Here is a 19,743-nt window from a genome sequence, read left to right as displayed (position 1 = left end):
CTTCCTGGGCGAGTGGGGTATGAGAACGGGGCGTATGAATCGTGTAATAATACCTGCCAAACGGTAAGCATTAAAATTCCTAAAAATTTTTAGACACGACACCAGGGGAGGAGGGCGTGGGGACAGGGGAGGAGGGAAAGGAGCGGGAATTGCACGGAGTTTTTCTTTTTTTTAGGTGCTTGCTCTGAGCATACGTCTTTTGAAGGATACTTACTTCTGCCTTTACACGCAGCTCACAATTAAGCAGTAGAAACTTGGAACAGCAGAGAATGGCAAGCAACGTTGTATTTAAGTCGGTGTGACTCAGCGAATCTGCTGTTTGTGATTTCGCGTGCTTCAGGAGCATGCTAGAAGCAAATACCCCTCTTGCACCTTTTTACCATCAGAAAATTTCCAACGGAAACTTCAGAGACCGACGAGTGAATCCGTTTCACAAACAGAGCTTACTTTTCGCAGAAATTGATGCGGCATTCGTAAAATCGTAAAATCAGCCCAAATTCGTGAACTTTGCGAATAATTCGAGAGGATTGGCAGCTGTGCGTATTTGTATTGTGAGGCGCGCCGGAGCGACAATGTTTGTTCGACGTCAACCAGAAATTAAATCGCCTTCCAGTGTTTTCTCATCAGTTAATATTATCGGCAGCATCATCACAATCGCCACAATCATCATCATCATTAGCACGATCATCATAGTCGTCATTAGCGCGGTTCTCGGAATAACTTATATACTTTAGCATCATCATCGTCATTATCATCATCAGTATTGTCAGATTTTCAGGCTGCGCTATCTTCGTTAATGGCCCTAAAATAGCCTAGAAACAGAGAGAGCCAGGTATTTATTATGAGAGAAATGCTAGGAGGTCGGCCTGAATCAATGTTCTGACCTGCTGCTCGGCGTTGGGGAAGGGGAAAGGGTGTAGAAAGAAATAACAGACAATGCGTTGATTACGAGGTTGAGTACGGTGGTGAAAATCTTGCACGCTCCAAGACTCTTCAAAGTCTCTTGTCCAGTCCGCTCTCATACAAAAATTTGTTGAGAGTCAGACTATCAGGCTTATGATGAGGATCAGGTTAATGTCCGACAGAACCTTTTCAGCTAATGGTGCAACGACAAATGTTGACCAGATGTCTGTCAGCGATTTTCTACAGGTTCGAAACGGACATACCAGATATGGAAAGTGACGGTAACTTGCCAAGGAAGTTTCAAAAAACGCAATAGCGCCTTTGGAACATTGTGCTCCAATGGACAGCTGTGCTTGTGCGCTAGAACGTTTAAGCACAAAGAGGAGTCTTTACGCAAACGTTCATTGGTGCAACATACCGTTGTACGAGTGTAACTACTAATAAATCACACATCTTGAACCGTATAGAAACACAGCAAGCTGGACGACTTGATACATGCATCATGAAAACCAGCGCACAAACATACGGACAGAGAAGAGTGTCGCCCAGGTTTCTTTTTTGTTTGCGTGTTAGTGCACTGCTTTTTCGTGATGCATATCTTGAGTCCGTTGCTACTACGACTTGATGAGTAGGCGTTCTTGACAGTCATGTGACCGTTCTCGCGTGTCATCGCAGACGTGTCCCGAAGCGAAGCCTGGTGTGCTGAACTTCCACGTGGTTCCTTACTGGCGGCTGGAGGCGTCGGACACGTTCGAGAACCTGTACGAGAACTGGGCCAAGCCCACCCTGTCCGCCGTCGTGGACGAACTCTCGCCAAACTCCCCGCGGCGCTTCTCTTTCGACCAGGTGAGTGCTGAGGAGGCACACACGCGCGTGCGCGCGCGGGCGCACACACACACACACACACACACACACACACACACACACACACACACACACACACACACACACACACACACACACACACACACACACACACACACACGCACACGCACACGCACACACACGTGCACGCATGCGCACGCCTACGCTTGCACACACACCGCCAAACGCATGGTCCCTCAAAAAAGTCGTGCGGAAAGCCCGTGCTTATAACCATGACCTTCGAGCTTTCGACCACGCGCGGTAAATCCTGTGCTTGCCTTTCAAACGATGTGACTGATGCAAGGACTCAGCTCCAAATTCCAGCAGTCACTATAGACGTCATAGAGTTTCATACAGTAATGACTAGCGCGAACTCTGGCACTCGCGTCTACGGGAGCTGCAAGCGGGGTTGTTCAGCCAGCATGGGAACGGCTAGTACCATGGTTAGCTCTTTACCTATCCTGGCAGGGGTTGATGATCTCGTAACAGCCCCTCTTAGCTTACCTTCTCCCCTGCCTCTGGACCATCTGGATTCGATCACGCTGTGCCACACATTCGCTGGCTACCTGCGACTTCTGCAACGGGGACACCTCCCATCCAGCCTAATATTTGGACTCCGAGGTGGTCACCTCGCGATTTACTTGTGCCGTGTGTGTGTAATTCAGCGACCGGAACGCCTGAATCCTCAAGCACGAAGACCAGTTAAATCCATCTGCTAACAAGGCACTGTACCCACCATCATTCCCATGGCGCCTGAACGGTGACAGCGCCAGCGTCTCCTCCAGTAATTGTAGTGGTAAACTGTATGCTAACAGTAGGTTCAATAAAACTATACTGTATACGGAAAGAGTCTGGTCACTAGAGTTCGGAGCCGGGCGCGTCTGTGGGCTCTCTAAGAACCAAACAACTTGAGAAAGTGCCACTAGGTAGGGTGCAGAAAGCAAAAAATAAGAAGTAGATGAAGCGCCATGAAGCGCCTCAGAAATTTGTCTCACTGCCATACATATGCAGACCACAGTCGGTACATCCGCGTTTTTTCTGCACAAGTCAGGAGCTATATGAGAAACGGTGTTCATGAAAGAATACGTCACTGTTCGATTGTACGGGCAAGAGATGTCCACCTTGGCGGCGGCGGAGGCAGTTGAAGAAAGACGCAGCCGGCGTTGATGGCCCACCAAGCCCCGCGTAGCATGCGAGAGCGCGTAGCGTTTCGTATAATCCGCCGTTGCTTTTAACAAACAGAAAACATAGCGTACTTTCTAAGGAATAAAATAAATTTTAACACGTAGCATAGGGAGGCAGAACTCGCCAGCTTGGACCCAGACCCAGAGCAATTTGGACCCAGAGGTGCAGCTAGCATTTCTGGATCAAGTCCGGCAAGCCGCTAAGGCCAGTGGGGCCCTGGACATGGTGCCCCACCCGTAATGATCGGTGTCGTTGTTGTTGTTGTTGTTGTTGTAGCCTGCGACATCCTACCCACGATGGGGGATTGGCCAAGAAATGGGTGGATTATTCCAAAATAATATAGAGCATAAATTTCCTAATATTTATGGGAATAGCATCCTCCCCCCCCCCCCACTTTTTTTGAAGTATTCTTCTTCTTATAGTTGATTGCACGCCTGCCTAGCACGAGTGGTTTGTTGGCAAAATTCTGGCTATAGTCTAGTACACTTTAGCTGGACAGAGCGAAAGCCCATGATGCTGTAACCTCCCCGATGACTGGCCGAATTCGAGAATGTATTCTTTGTCTCTTTTCATTTGGACACGACATCAGAGGTTTCAGCCGTATCAGCATTATGAAGAATCTACACGGAGAAATGTACTTGGAACACATTGGACGCTACAGGGGCCACTAAGGTCCCTGGAGCAGGAGCCAGCAGTCATAAGCGCCCCCTGTGAACAAACGGATCATAGCACCTGTCCGTCTTGCGTTAACAATCTCGAAGCGTTCTGTAGTTTATATATTGATCCACAGATGACACTTCACCAGTGTTTCGAACGCCGAGCCTGGGAGGGCTCCCATCGCTCGTCTCGCGTCTCCGAGAAGTGAGGCGAAGGCACAGACGCTATAGTTCGATCAAGCGAGCGCCGCTTGCTTCTCTCCTTCTCTCTCACCGCCCTCCTTACAGCTGAGACGAGAACGTCTTTGTCTTTCAAGCAAGAGTGCTGTTCACGCGCCAGTTTATCACGAGCCCAGTTGCCGCCATGTCACGCGCACTTCCCGTAGACGAGGCCGCCCAGGCAGCCCATCCTACGACATCCAGCGAAGAACAGCGGTCGGCCTCGGAGCGTCCCAGCAACCGACCCTGCGCTGTGCTACCGCAGTCTGTTCGCGTCGAATTCAAGCCCGCCATGGCGCCCAGGGAGCGCACCTTCATCATGGTCAAGCCGGACGGCGTCCAGCGAGGCCTCGTCGGCGAGATCATCGCGCGCTTCGAGAACCGCGGCTACAAGCTGGTCGCGCTCAAGTTCATGATGGCCGGCGAGGCGTTGCTCAAGGAGCACTACGCCGATCTCGCCGACAGACCTTTCTTCAACGGCCTGGTCAAGTTCATGCAGACCGGCCCCGTTGTGCCCATGGTGTGGGAAGGGGCGAACGCCATCCTCACCGGTCGGGACATGATAGGCGCCACCAACCCTCTGCAGGCCAAGCTGGGTACGGTGCGCGGCGACTACTGCATCCAGGTGGGACGCAACCTGATCCACGGAAGCGACAGCGTCGAGAGCGCCAAGAAGGAGATCGCGCTGTGGTTCAAGGAAAGCGAGCTGGTGAATTGGAAGCCCCAGATGGAGTCGTTGTTATACGAGTGACCGTAACGAAGAAATAGCCGGTGCTTTCCTTGCGACCCATTGGAGAGATGCTCTGTTGTTTTGTCTGGCCGCAGCGAGAGCGCGCTGCTCTGCAGAGTAAAGGTTGTTTGGTTTCACAGTGGGTCCGTTTCTCGTTATTCGTGCGCTATATGCCTCGGCACCGTTCAGTCGTTGCTTAAGCGTGGACACGTTGTGCGGCAGTATAATGACATCACCTTCAAGAGCAGAAGCCTTAGGGCCAACCGTACCACCGTATACGATAAGCGGATGGTGCCGCGAGCGTGGTGCAGAACTATAGCTTAGGGATTTTGCGTTGTAATGGGTTTTATCATTTTATCGCGCGAGCAATTATGCGGACGTTTGAGGCGTATTCACGTCGCCGCTGCGAAGCCGTTGTGGCTGTTCTTGCTGACAGCGCATGCGCGCCTGGCGTTCGGAGGTTTAGGCGTCTCCAGATACGCAGAGTGCGTTTGTCTGTAAACGCGGCGAAGTGAACGCTTCATCAACGCTACGCTCAATCGCCTCGGTCGTGGAGCGAGGCCAGTGTCCTCCCTACCGCTGCCGGCAACGTGGGTTGTGCTAACACGCACTATAAGCACGCTCTACCGCCCCTGTATTGAGCTGCTGTGCGTATGCAGCAAACGAGGTAACGTTATCTAAAATATTCCACCGAGCGCTGACTGAAGGCCACGCTTTCCAGCCCGTGCACCATCGAGGTGTTATGCCTGCAGCGCCACTAGCGGCGCTGATCACGCCAAGGATGTGACTGGCCGCTGTTGCTTCTACAGCAGGAGTTGCATTGCGTTCTGCGTCACACCAGCATGTTGCACCGTGGAGGTTAAAAATGGCTGTGGCTTAGCTAAGGTTAAGCCCATGATGCGAAGCATACTATCCTTTATTTTAGTTGTTGAACCACTGTTTAGCCTGGTGAACTGCTGTTGCTTGGCTACATTTGGTTCGGCTAGACGAAGAAACAACTCATGCAGGCGAGCGCACGAGCTGAGACCCGGCTATGTTGCTACGCGGCCGCAAGCGAGCGCACGAGTTGAGCCTCCGCTTTTGCAGCTGTTATGACGTCATATGGTAGCTACGCGGATGCGCGCGGCGCAGCAAGGAAGAGCGTGGTTGTGCGGCTAGTATGCTTCGCATAATAAGCGTAACGCTAAACCTTGCTGTGGTGGTCAACGCCCTAGAGCCTCCTACAATAATTGCTAGAGGGAACTTGGGCGCTGCGATTTTTCAGCAGCCATGGGATGGATGGAAAGTACATGAGTTTGTCTGATCTTCGTTCTTTTGACTTAGGACGTTCTTGCGACTTCGTTTATTACGCTTTATCTGTCTTTATTGTCGTAAAGTTCAGAGCAATCAGTACTTCTCTGAATGTAGACGACTCTGCGAACACACACAGTCACTACTAATTGCAGCGGTTCAACCTGTCAAGGTGGCCAAATATAACGCATCAAGCGTCTCAATTACCGCGCTGACTTGCCGGCGAGAAATTCATAAGGGCTATGGCTTTTGTTGCTGCATGCGCCTATGGCGTAATGGTTTCAATATGGGGCTTCTATGCTAGAGCTCCTTTGTTTGAATACTGCCGTCGGGCAATTTTAATAATGTTTCTTTAATTAATACACAGTATTTGGTTGAAAATTTTGAGTTTGCAAAGACATGAAGCCGTTTAAAGTCAGAAGAATGAAGCTCCGAAAAATCCATGTACTTCCCATAATTCCCATGCTGGTACAACCGCTCCCATCGCAGCTCCCATAGACACCAGCGCCCAAAGTTCTCTCTAGTAATTATTGTACGAAACTCTATAGTCAACTCATCGTCCTTCGTGCGAAACTGCCAATTTATATATTTTTTTTCTAAGGAAAGGATGGCGCAATATGTTTCTACACCGACAGCAGTGCCAGATAGTATATCCGATCGAGAGGAGGAATTATATTTTGCAAGAGGCGTTGTTCGTTCAAGACTATAGCTGTCGTTGTGCTAGAGGCAAGCGTTTCCACGCTATGGAAATAGCGTGACCGTGCATGCAATACGCGTTCAATAGCTGCCGTGGAGCGGAGGAAGCTCAATTGGTTTATAGTAAGTAAGAGGAAACCATGCTTACAACGGGCACGGATTTCTTGCTATTCAGAAATGGCGCCTCATTGCCGTCGTATTCCAAGCTTTAGGTTGGCTATCCCAAGCGGCTGGGGTCGGCAGCGCTTGTAGGAAGTTATATAAATCGACACGCCATATGGGCGGGCCATGCCCGGTGCCTGCACATTAGTGGCTTTGTTCCAGCGTGCGCGTTTTCGGCTGGCCCTGGGCGAAAGGGGTTGCACCTACAACAACAGAGAGAGAGTGCGAGTGCCACTATGGCTGCGCGCTCGATCGCAAACATGACAGCGTAGACGCAGCTTTCCTCAAACGGTCCTTTCGCCAGCGAAGAGAAATGCTAAGGGGAGCGCGGTAGGCGTTGGAACACCAGCGGCAGACGCCGAGCCTGCCGAGCGTCCCTGAGCAAAGCGGGACGTTCAAACAGAGGTGAAAAAAAAATATTGCAGGGAATGCCGGGCATCGGCGTGCTTATAGTAAAGCCGTCTCTGACTGTGCTTGAGCGTAATGAGTATATCATGCTCAACGCAATGGCACCACATGGCGTCTGGCTGCTCTAGAACTGGAACGCATATCGTCTTAAAGAGCGTTAAGCGTTCTTAGTAGCGGCGTTAACTTTTGACCACGGTAGAACAAAAAAAAAAAGAAAGTTTGGATCCCGCGTACAGTCGTGCCCGGGTTTAACTAGAACACCTCGTAAGGAGTCAAAGCTCAATGCTAAACCTTGCTGTCCATGTCAGTGATTGGTCCTTCGGACGCAACTGCCCATTCTTTATGACAATTATTGCAATCGTACTACTGGTTGTCATTTGCAACCAGCTTGATAGCTATTGAAACCCCCATCACAAACCCATTGTTTTATCATTTCATATACGTATTACACACAACGGGCTGTGATCCAAGGAAAGCATTGTCCCTGCTCATTATTTAATTGTAGGCGAGGTCGATTTGTCTGCATGTTTATGAAGGTATGAATGGTTATAAAATTCATTGTAGCTCCGCTGTAAGATTTCACATAAAACATATTTGCATTTGGTGAAGGCCAACTTTCCCATACTTTGCGACAGAATGTTTTTAGGAAATTTCTGCCGGGAACATCAGCCGTATTTCTAGTACCACGAGGTACAGCATAAAACCTGGTGTTTAAGGTGTCTTTGCATCAAATTGGCAGTACCGTCTGATGCAAACTGTCGTACAAACCCGGTTTACATGAATGCTACAATGGCGCATCGCATTACTAAGCGCATTTGGGAAAGGCGATGCGATGCCGTTTACATGTAGCGCATTAACTCTCGCAAAGGGGCTTAAACTCTCGCGAGAACGTATGCAGTGCCACATGGTGTCGTATAAGGGAAGTGCAGCCGACTTCCGGTGCAACTGGTTTCCAGTAGTGGGCCGAGTGCACGTTGGTGGCTGAGTGCCGACTGTACCGACTACCGAGAGCCCAACGCTTGTGCAAAATGCAGCGTTCCGTCTCCACCTTATGCTACTTTTGTCAGCATGGACTAACTTTCACGTCATCTTGTACGCTTTCGCCTGCATGCAGCATCAGCAGCGACGTCATCGGATACGGTCGGCCTACATGAAAGTACTTTTGCGCGCGAGAGGGTTGGCATCGTGCCCTGCCGTCAACGATTTAGTTGTCATGCAATTTTAATGATTCAATTCAGATATGATGGCAAGGAAAGCAGTGCTTCCCTCTGCGGAGAAATTGGTTCGCGCAGAGCACGCTGCGGCGAGCGAAGTTGCCCTGGGGGACGCCATTTTGCTTCTGCTTCGGGCGTGGCTGTCTCTTAGCTTCGCCGGCGAGGCAGACCCTCCGCTAATTCCTTCCCATAATTCCTAATGCGACGATCCTGCGTTTGCATGCTCCGCGAGAGTCGACTCGCGCTCGTAAATCCACCCTCTCCCGGCGCATTAATGCGATGCGCCTTCCTGGCGCATTACCGCTGTTTACATGAATGCGAAGCGCTAGAAATGCGATGCGATGCGATGCGACACTGTCGCATTCATGTAAACGCAGCTAGTGACAAGCAGTATTTATGGCGAACTCGCTCGCATTCATCAATTGTCAATATCTCCACGTGTCGACTAAGTGGCAAGGGAATGTATTTATGTGGAACTGTATTTCTGTGCTCTGTTGGTGTATTAAGCATTTCTGTGAACCCGAGCCGGTGTTCAGAGTGCATGATTGCTAGTATTTTGTCTTCATTGTGACTTGCAGTGTTCGTATCAACAATAGCCCATATATATATATATATATATATATATATATATATATATATATATATATATATATATATATATATTATTGTGAGTTCCAATAGCTTCCAGAGCAACAACTTCGCAGGCAATGGTTGCGCACACTGCCCAAGTCGGCAGTACGAGTAGACATTAAATTGGACCCCTATTTGCGATATTTCAGCTTCCTGCAGCTTAGAGCGTTCATTTTCCCGCTTGTAAGTCGCTTATCCTGGGTTCATTCTCAGGACGAGCTTTTTCAATCATCATATGCACCATGAAGCGGAAATTCCGGCCTCCCTTCTTATCATCCGATAGTACCAAAAACAACGTGACCAAGTGATGACGTCACGTTACCGGCGCTAGGCCTGCTGCGGCTTGCACTGCGATATCCTGCGGTGAATAGCCACGGCATCGGAGCTGGTAAACTCCCAAAATTGGATTAAGGTATATTAAAGTGGATTAAGATGGATTAAAGAGAATTAAGGGTATCAACGTCGGTTAAAGTAAATTAAGGTGGATTAAGATTGGCAAAATTTGAGCAAGGTGGGTTAAGGTGGAGTCTTAATTTAAGGCGATAACTTAGACAAGCCCTAATGTAAGGCATGCAGACAAGACACAAGAGAAGTGGACAACACGAACGCCGTGTTGTGTCCTGTCTGCACGCCTTACAGTTTTGCATGATGAATCCTTACCAACTAGCTAAGCTTTCTGTCGTTTTAGGAAATACTACATAAGCTGACAATGACCTGAAGAGCGGAAGCTTTCCTGCTGTTCTCCTGTCTTCTCTACTTTTTTCAGTTCTTGATCTTCATTTCCATGTCAAGTCTCCGCGCTGTGAATTAGCTCTAGCATTTGTAACTCAATAATTACGGCATGTTACGGGCGCGTCTGGCACGTTTGCGGCACCGTGACACGGGATAGTACTGACGCGTGTACTTGTTTATCTTTTTTCGGGGACCGCTGATCACCGACTAACCACTGTTGAAGAATTTATCGCTCGGCGCGCAAGACGCACCTTCACGAATTGGAACTCTCCCGAATGTCGTCGGCGATTCTTTAGCGAGGGAACCTCGTCTAATGAGATTGCGAGTGCGACGAGAATAGTGTTGTGCTTTATGAAACGACTGCGAACGCCACCAACTACGCTGTCACGTACGGCGGGTCATGTAGAAATACGCGAGCTACTTGACCCGTGCATAAGATTTTCGACACTCGACGACTGTGCTCAACGCTATCCTTGTGCTTTTTGTGTTGTTTACTTTGCTGGGCACCTGTTCGCCCAAATGAAGAGATAAACCCTTAAGTCGCGCACTTGGCAGTGTCTTATTATTCACCGTCACGCCAACGTGACAACGCCACTGTGACATCGTCACTCCACATCGCAGGTGGCGTTCGTGGCCCGCTGGTGGGACGAGCAGAACGTCACCTCCAGGACTCGGATGCGCCGCCTGGTGGACTCGGGCCGCCTGGAACCTCTGGGCGGCGGCTGGGTGCAGCCGGACGAAGCGAGCTGCCACTACTCGGCGCTAGTGGACCAGCTCACGCTGGGCATGCGGTGGCTGCAGGAGAACCTGGGCGACTGTGCCCGCCCGCGCGCCGCCTGGCAGCTGAACACGTGGGGACACTCTGTCGAGCTCGCGTCGCTGCTCTCGCAGGCGGGGATGCACGGCCTGTTCCTCAGTCGCCTCCCGGAAAACCAGGCGTCTCACTTCGTCTGGAAGGCTGACGCCAGCCTGGGTGCGCGTGCACCGAAAGTGCATTTTTTTTTTGTAGGGGATGCCGTTGAATTCCGCCATACTGTCAAATTCTGTAACGGCGCCACATTTTTTTCAGCGAATCACAGAGGCTGTAGCAGCCTGCTGGGCCAATCAGAGCTGACAAGATGGCGAGTTAAACAAAAAATGGCGGAGCGTGACCCTGTCCAGGGCATACCTCTCAGAGCCAGAGGCTCAGTGGCTGGGTTCATCGTTGCTGATAGATAATCATAGGCGCACAGCGCACATAGACGAGGCAGACAGGTGCGAATATGCGCTATGATGGCTTGCAAGAAAACGGTTTTTCGTTAAACAAGCCATGTTGCGAGTGATCCAGGTATATACCCGCCGAGGTTACTCGCTAGCTGTGGCGTTCCGCTGTTGAGCCAGAGGTCGCGGGTTCGATTGCAAACCGCATTTCGGTGAGTGCTAAATGCAGAAACTCTGGTGTACTTAAATGTAGGTGCACCTTATTTAAAAAAAAACAACAAGCAGTCAAAATTAATGCGGAGCGCTCCGCTTGGTGTCCAGTGTGGCCGTGGGTTATTGCACCTCACGAAATATTCCGTCAGCCATGCGTGTGTCCGATCCTGTCCACAGAATAACCTTTGTTCTAAGACAGTGTTCTGTGTGCCCGCCTCTATCTATATTGTGTTACTAAAGTGCCTAAAGTATTTCTAAAGTCTAAAAACCATCTCGAATTTTTTAATCAATCGAGAGTGCAGCAAGTTAGCGCTGCCAGATCAAACGGGTGTGCGGTCCGGCCACGGCTGGCGCGTTGCAGCTTATACGGAACGTGGTAGCACTTTCTAAAATCTCTCCACAGTGTCGTATGAGATGGGTGCAATTTAGTGAAAGAAATGTTGGGTCTCATCCTCGTCGATGAGGGTCGGTGATAGAATTGAAGCAATACAAGAAAATCCAAGGCGCGGTGAGTAGATCACCACAAAATCTAGCAGTGACGTTCATTTCTTGCACCAGCCATTCGGTGTTTATGCTCAGTCGATAACGTCAGCCTTTTCTTGTAGGGCGCTCAGCCAACTAGACGGTCGACTATTTATACAGACCCAACGATAGGAGCTTATTTTGGCGCCATCCATCTTGAACGCAGAAAACTGTACGCGTGCTCTAGTGGCTTCTTTTTCTAAAATCAGCGGACCTGACAAAAGGTTTATCGGCATCCCGAGTCGAGCTTGCTTCTTTTGCCTTCTTTATTCTTTGAACTCCTTATACCGTCTTCATGGTGCAGGGTAGCCGACTGCTGCTTAATCTCCGAGCCTTTCTTGTTTCTCTCTCTCTCTCTCTCTCTCTCTCTCTCTCTTTGTGCACAGCGCTATTTCTTGATCTATCCAAGTGTATATGTCAGGAAACCTCCCTGCCTTTTCTGTCTTCTCTCTCTCTCTCTCAAGCGTATATGAACCTTATGGAAGGCTGGACTGGGGGAGAGAAAAACTGTTTGTCTCACTGCAGGAGAGGCCGGTGAAATCTTCACGGCAGCAGCGCGTCTAGGCTGGCCCGAGGGCTACTGCTTCGATGCCGATTGCCCGAAGGACAAGCTGACGGTACGCAACCACCTTCGGCTCACTCTCACCGGAGTCCTTTAAAAAGGGCGCTGCCTTCTCTCTTTTTCTGCTTGCAATAGGTTTTAGTGCCGAACGAGCATTGCCGCCACACGAGCGCTGCCCCCTTTGCCACTGTCCCGCCCGGTGGCGCCACATTAACGCGCGCTGGTTGAACGGCAGACATTGTGCGACTGTTTTGCAGTCGCACAATGTCTGCCGTCCATCCATCCATCCATCCATCCATCCATCCAAGCCAAGTGCCTGCGAATGATCAGACCAACAATTAATGCCTTGCACCGATGCACCTTAAGTGTTTCGGATGTCACTCTGCGTGGGCGCAGCATAGAAGTTGCCGAGGAAATTGCGATCGCATTAGCTTGCGCTGCAACGGACGCGAAATTTGTGATCAGTGACAGCAAAACTGCCATACAAAATTTTAGCAAGGGCACGATCTCGCCCTTAGCGGCCAGAATCCTAGGCCAGAGAAAGTTAAATAGAAAAATTCAAATAATTTGGACTCCGGTGCACGAAGCCGTCCCCGGCAACGAGACGGCCCCACGAGCTGGCTCGAGATCTCTACTGCCGAGCCGCTATGAGGCCCCTCGATGACCAAGAGAGCAGAGAGCGTATGCTGAAATATGGGGAGATCACGCAGCATTATAGATTGGCTCGTAGACTGGTAGCCCCGCCAGACCCGAATTTAAACAACAGAAAAGCAGTCGCGTGGAGACGACTTCAAACTTACACGTATCCGCACCCGGTTAAGGCGAACCACATGTTCCCTGAGGCCAGGAGCGATAGGTGTAATCTTTGTGGGGCGAGAGGGACCCTCGACCACATATTATGGGAATGTCCGTACTCTCCCGGGGGAACGCACAAAATAGGTAGTAGAGACACCTGAGAGACCCTGCTGCGCAGCTCGGACTCTGAGCTCCAGCTCCGGCTCGTCCAACTGCCTGAAGAGGCTGCTGGGACCCAAGACCTCCCAGCCTGCATCTGAGGCGGCGGCACTCGCCCCCTGACCTGCGTGTCGGGGGGTGGGTAGATCACCTTATCCGTTGGAAAATAAAGTTTATATTATCTTTCACCGATGCCGCAAAGCGCATACGCGTTCACACCGCGAATGGGATGTTAGAATGAAACGGGTTGCTTCGTTCTGCGCTGATTCGAGCAAGATTTTAAGGTACGGCTGCTGCATCGGTTCCGGCGGGCAAGTGTACGTGCGAACAAACGCCAGCCAATTCTGATGCTGATATTTCTGATGGTGAAACGTAAAAGCTTTTTGTGAATAAGGGCCAACATTCCTACAGGAAATTGGGTAAACCGGACGTCTGCGCTACTGAAACCGAAGTCACTTGGACGAAGTATGTACATGGATCTATATGCCTCACATAACTTCCATGCTTGCTTATGTAGCCGCACGGAAACGGTGACTCATGTAGACACTAGTACCATGTATAAGTCGTGTGGTCTAAGTTTAAAACTCCACGGCGATGACGACTTGCTTTGAAGGCATGAAACAAATTGCAATAAAGGAGGACTGAATTGAGTTTATCATATGTGGCACCAAAACATGTCGCTCTATTGTGAATAGAATTTTTTCGAAACTATCGATCATGTGACTGATGTAGCATTTTATGTTTGATTTGTTCGCCTAAGCCTCCAATGATTTCTTGCTAGTAAAATTGTGCCGAACTTACCGCTTCGGTGGCGCACACTTGAAGAATGAGTCTCTCTTGACATCATAGGATTCACTGACCGTAGTTTCTGCATTCGCCTGTTTCGACGCAAACACCAAACGTTTATGAAACTTTGCTGCAAGATTAGAGTGCTTGCTCTCTTTCATAGCCTCTTCCCTTCAGTTTTTTTTTCTCAGGAAGTATTGATGTAAGTGGGCGAACTCTGCCGAAAATGTACGCGGAAAATTTAGAATTTTCGATTTTCGTCCGTCTGCCCAGGTGGCGAACGCCGTTGGAAGAGCGGAGAATTTTATCAAGATTGTGGCGTCAAAGGCAAGAAATTATTAATTTTCTTCTTGAGTGTTATAACTGCAAACGTCCTTGCTATTCACGTCGTTTTTAAAACTAAGGTTGATTAGCGAACCCTCGCAGAGTGGACTGGCCTCACGTTGCTTCTGCTGTCTTAACGAATAGCTGATGCACAGGACAGTACATCTACACTGCATCAGCTTAGACTGGATGTTTTGTGTGTTTGTACTTTCTTTTCTTAAAGATTAAACAAACTTTTTAAGAAATCGCCTCTGTCAAACGCAAATATTTTAATCCTTCAATTCGATTACTCGAAGAGGCGGACATCACTTGCAGGAGGAATGAAAATGTCTATTTGTATAATAAAGAATTGCAATAATTAGCTTTTAACAAATTAATTTACGGCACGTATAGCACTTGACGATTTGTTGCCAGTGAGTTCGCAAGGCGTGCATCCACTTGGCACGAATTCTCAGGATGGCACCGGTATTGAGATATTCATTTTCAAATTGTGCAACGAGATAAGTATACTTACAGTAAAGAAAAATCGTGTGTCCGTTAGCGGAAACAGATGAGCACGAGCAAATTTAGGTTAGGCGGTGTTGTCGCACATAGCAGTTTTACTCTCTTTGCGAAGTCTATGATCATCGATCATTTCCATGACCTCGCTCTATGAGCTTGCTTCAAATGTGCCCTGAAATGTCTGATACATATACAGTTTTCAGCAGCCATTGTGGCTTATAATTCCTGAGGTGTAAAGCGGCTCTCAGCACACATTCCTTGAATGTGGGTCGGCCTTAAACTTTGAACGCTGAATATGGCTCGGCCTTAAAGGCCTACCCACATTCTGCGTTTCTACCACCATCAGCTGGCGCTGCGTCGCTCGGCGTCGGCCTGGAACGTTGGAACGAGGAAGCAAGCCAAAACGACAAAGGCTTGACATGCCAGATCTTGGAGCCGACGCTTCTTCTGGAGTTGGTAACCGATTATTCATTCACCCAACAGTCCCACAACTTTGCTGGACGTTGGGACGCAGATGACAAACCAAGCGAGATCTCGGCGCTGGCGCGTTTCGGCTCATCGCCTTCCTTCGCGTGTAGGCGCGGAGCGACGCTGAATAACGCAACGCCGCCCTTCGCTGACGAGAAACGCTGAAGACAAGACCTGGCATGTGGCTTGTGTCTTCGCTCCGTGGTTCCAAATTGACTACGAGTGACGCAACGTCAGCTGACGCCGGTACAGACGCCGAATGTGGCACGGCATTTAGTCGTTTGGATGGTACGTCGGGGTCCGTCGGTGACCGTCGCAGCAACTCCAAAATGCTGCGAGAGAAGCTTAAATGGGAAAGAACCAAGTGTCCCGTGCGGATTCCAACTCCGGACCCACAGAGCCGACGATTTTACCTCTCAGCTACTCCGCGAATGGTGCTTAACAGAGACTAACACAGTGAACTCCCGTTAATTCGACCTGAGGTAATTCAACGAGTCGCTTAATTAGAATACCCATTATATTGCGTTCATTGCTACGGAATTAAAGCTCGTTTGGTTCGAACGCGCGAGCATCGCTAACAGCATTCGATGCCTAACTGCCACCATCGGTGCCCCCTTGCGCGCGTCGCAGTTACTAAAAGGGTGAAAACTCGAGAGGTTTCGCAAGCGGTGCTACTGCTTCCCCAGGCGTGCTGCTGTTTTATTTTTATCATTTAGTGGCCGACGCTCCTTCTGCCCGCGAAGCCATCCTTCCCCGCTTGTTTCGTGTCGTGACACGCCTCAGTATTCAGCAGTCTGTTTCGTCCGTTCATCATGGCGCCGCGTGGCATTTTTCTGCGGTTTGTTAACTCGATCTATCGCATAATTCGGTCAAATCTCGTTGTCCCGCAAGGGTCCAATTATACAGAGTCGTCTGTATTGAGCCCGGAGAAGGCGCGGGCTTCGAAACCTCTTTCGTCTGCTTGCGCGTCGCACGCCATCCCAGTTACGGATGGCGTCTTGAGTTAATTATACCTTTTCCTCTTCTCGAACGGCGATTGTTTGCGTGCACCTTTGAATGTTTACTCCAGCCGATACCGCACGAAACAGTGTAAGACTTACTGAGCATAATAGATGCGCCGACTGTCACGCCACTGTTTAGCGTTATCACGTCGGTGTTTCCCGAGTGCCTCGCACTGAATTTATAAGCAAAGCACGACTGTTTTTACAACATCGCTGTCAAATTGCACACGAAGGAAGAAGTGAGATGATAGACTCTTTGCATGGACTAGTTATTTCATGAGCTAATTCATATGGGGAGTAGCGACAGTCGTCACGGTTACTGGATGCTTGATACGCTTACGCTCCACGACAGTCCATACGTAGTGTGAACATATGACTTGCGCTTAGTTGTTTAATGACGTTTCACTTTTCGCTGCCGTTACCCATAGCAAAGCCAACGAAGTTTGGTGCGCAGCCATGTCCATGAAATTTCCAATGCTTCTTGCCAAAACTTGACCTTGACGTCGCTGCCGTGAGACATTCCACATTTTCCGAAGCAATTGTTTGCTGAAATCGTGCGCATTCTTTATTTGAGTGTGACTGTGGTAGTGAAGTTCTCATAGGCGAGCAATAAGCAAGTTCGGAGTCTCCCGTTATTCGGTTCCCTCTTGAGGGTTGCTGATCGGTGCGTACGTGTCGTCTGTGCGATCGCTGCTGCAGAAGCGCAATACGAACCAGGCGCTCATATCGATGGGTGGGGACTACCAGTCGGCAGCGTACACCTACGAGAACATCGACACCCTCCTCCGATACATCAACGCAAAGGTGACTTTGTTTACTTTTTCTTATCTTCGCGTACCTTTAGCTTAGTTCTCTCTCTCTCTTTTGTCATCCACACGTTGCTTTGGTTGTTAACCTGCCTGCGACAGAAGGGGTAATATGAAATCAGGTCGCATAGATGCAGAAGAAACGATTTGGAAATGTGGCACGGACAAACTTGAAGATGAGCCTGGTTCAGAAGTAATTAGGCGGGAAGGGAACTTCACTAAGCTTGCCTCAGCCAGCGGAGAAGGACATAAATCGAGACACTGCCGACGAGCGTTATCGTTAGACAGAGCACGAACATGCACCGTCTGGCACATCCGTGAATTATTGCGAGAGACTTCAATTGTGATATTCGCGTCAGCTGCGCACAGCGTAGTTTACCTTATCACATTATTAGTTTCTTGGGTCTTGTTATGCGATACTATTGACGGGTAGCTAGTTGGTCTAGTTGGTGTTGGTACATGCTTACTGTGATAATGGTAGCCCGAACTATATTAACACCGGACAACGACAACAACAAGGACGACCGCTATACAGCGCTAGACTTTGTCTGTTTCGTCGTCCGGTGTTAACTTACTTGGCGTTAGCATTCTCCGCAGTAAAGTGCTTAGACAAACGAAGATAAATGGATAAAATACACGGCCGGAATGTAGACAAGGCCACGGGAACAACAGAAGTGGCTTTACCATCGTGCTTACCTCTGATTGCAGTGCTGGTAGACCAAAGGCACTGTGATGAATTCATTGTTGTTAGTCTTGTCACTTTCTTTGCGAGCCTGATCGGGATACGTAAGTTGTTTCGAAAGAGGCTAGTCTGCTTTTGCCGGCTCACCACAGTTTAGCTTAGACCGACTATGCATAGCCCGTTCCCTCTGCATGATTTTAACACATTGAGGGAACCACTCCAAGAAAGTGTAGCTTCACATAGATTCCAAAATAGGCATGGGATATGCCTAATTTTTACTTTCGTTAGAGTGGAAAAATATAACTTTCGTTTAGCCAAAAACGAGGCAGTGCACCTTCAATTTGGAATCTTTTGCTGTCAGTTCATTACAGGGCGGCTAGTTTAGGGTTTTCGATGATGTTCGATTTACAAGTTTAAATCAAGGCAACCATAAAACATATTGTAGTATAAAGCGAAACTACTCGTATGAATCCGTCGGTCTCCTGCACTGGAGAACGACTCGTGTAAGTTGAAACCGGATATAACGAACCAGGGTAAACCGAACTGTTCCTTATATCGAACTTGTTAATTTTACTGAGCGCTACTCATGTAGAGTGGTTTCCTTGTATGGATCCGGACATCGAATATATTCAGCTCGCAGCGCCCAGTGCCAGCGCCAAAGCGCCACTTGAGCCCGTGCGATAGTTCTAGCAAGCGTGCCAGAAGAACGACTCTATCGAGTCCCTTACATGTGTCGCATTGCTTACACGTGCTGCTGGGAGATTCAGGCCGAGGGAGATTTATCTTGAGATAACAGGTACACGCATATATCGAACGCATCACAAAATTTCCTTCAACTTGGTTACAGCCGAGCTTGGCTACTCGAAATATCTAACTACATTCTTAGCGCCTAAAGCCTGTTGGTCATACATGGTTTCCACCGGATTTACACGCGAATGCGTGCACCTCATGCGGCGCACTGAGTCTCCAGACTGTGAGTTGTGCAATGTTAATGAGACTATAGGTCATGTGCTTTGTGGCTGCCCTAAGTACGTGGAAGAGCGTCAACAGCCCTCGACTGTCGAACGTGTGGGCTGTCGAACACGTCTCGACAGCCCACCGTTGTCAGAGGACGTTATTTTATGCCCTTGGCTAGACGCTCAAACGAGTTTCAAGTCCATCCAGGCGTTACTGAACTTTTTTAAAAAGTACGGGCCTGGATGGACTTGAGCATGCCAAATTGCTTGCCATATGTTTCACATCCTCCTTCTCTCGTCATCATCACCCATCATGCGCCTCTTTCTTCCTTCTTTCTTTCCCTCTTCCCCTTCCCCCAACGCAGAGTAGCTGGATACCTCAGGCCGACCTCTCTGCATTTCGTATCATTAAACTTCTCTCTCTCTCTACACTGGGTTCCACGCAACCTTCCTCCGCCCTCGCAGCACCAGCACCTGCCCAAGGTCCACGCCTTCTACTCGACGCCGTCGTGCTACCTCCGCTCGATGCTGGAGGCAAACGAGGCCTGGACGGAACTGGACGAGGACTTGTTTCCCTACACCGACGGCATACCGGGAAGCGGGCCAGCGCACTCCCCGCAGCAGACGGCCTACTGGACGGGCTACTTCACCACGGAGCCGAACTTCAAACGGACGGTGCGGCGAGCCAACGGGGTGCTACAAGCCTGCAAGCAGCTTGCAGTTTTGGGCTTCGTACACAGCAAGGACATCCGGGTGTTTCGTAAGAGCGTCATCCTTCTGCCGACATAAGCGCGATGAACGAACTTAAACATTTTTTAAAAGGGATTGGTCGCGAGGCCAGTAAAAGAAACGTAGCCTGGCAGCTTGTGAAGGCTCTGTGTAAATGCATATATACATTTTAACTAGATGTTAAAAGTGTCGCGCAAATTGAGACACATACGAAGAGGAGTACAGGATGGACGAGCGCCATTTGTATTTGCATCATCTCTGTCTAACTTTGCGCCCGGCCCTCTTCTAACAGATAACATAACACCTTACGTTTTCGAAACGCCACCCCGAACTGCCAGATCAATTTCTAT

General features: G+C 49.4%; 1 protein-coding gene and 1 pseudogene across 2 annotated transcripts in view; both read left to right on the top strand.

Moving 5' to 3' along the window:
* Positions 1–19,743, top strand: part of LOC142589651 (lysosomal alpha-mannosidase-like) — a 157,889-nt gene that overhangs the window by 116,906 nt on the left and 21,240 nt on the right. For both annotated transcript variants that reach the window (XM_075701181.1, XM_075701182.1), the window contains exons 2-7: positions 1,579–1,749; positions 10,311–10,662; positions 12,150–12,241; positions 14,200–14,253; positions 16,920–17,024; positions 19,130–19,424. In XM_075701181.1, coding sequence (XP_075557296.1) covers positions 1,579–1,749; positions 10,311–10,662; positions 12,150–12,241; positions 14,200–14,253; positions 16,920–17,024; positions 19,130–19,424 — 1,069 coding nt within the window. The remainder of the gene's footprint in view (positions 1–1,578; positions 1,750–10,310; positions 10,663–12,149; positions 12,242–14,199; positions 14,254–16,919; positions 17,025–19,129; positions 19,425–19,743) is intronic.
* On the top strand, positions 3,820–4,694 carry LOC142589643 (nucleoside diphosphate kinase pseudogene; annotated as a pseudogene).

The sequence above is a fragment of the Dermacentor variabilis genome, chromosome 8 (assembly GCF_050947875.1).
Source record: "Dermacentor variabilis isolate Ectoservices chromosome 8, ASM5094787v1, whole genome shotgun sequence".
In the NCBI taxonomy this organism is placed as follows: Eukaryota; Metazoa; Arthropoda; class Arachnida; order Ixodida; family Ixodidae; genus Dermacentor; species Dermacentor variabilis.
Note: the sequence above shows the minus strand (reverse complement) of the source record. Positions and strands in the feature narration are given on the sequence as shown.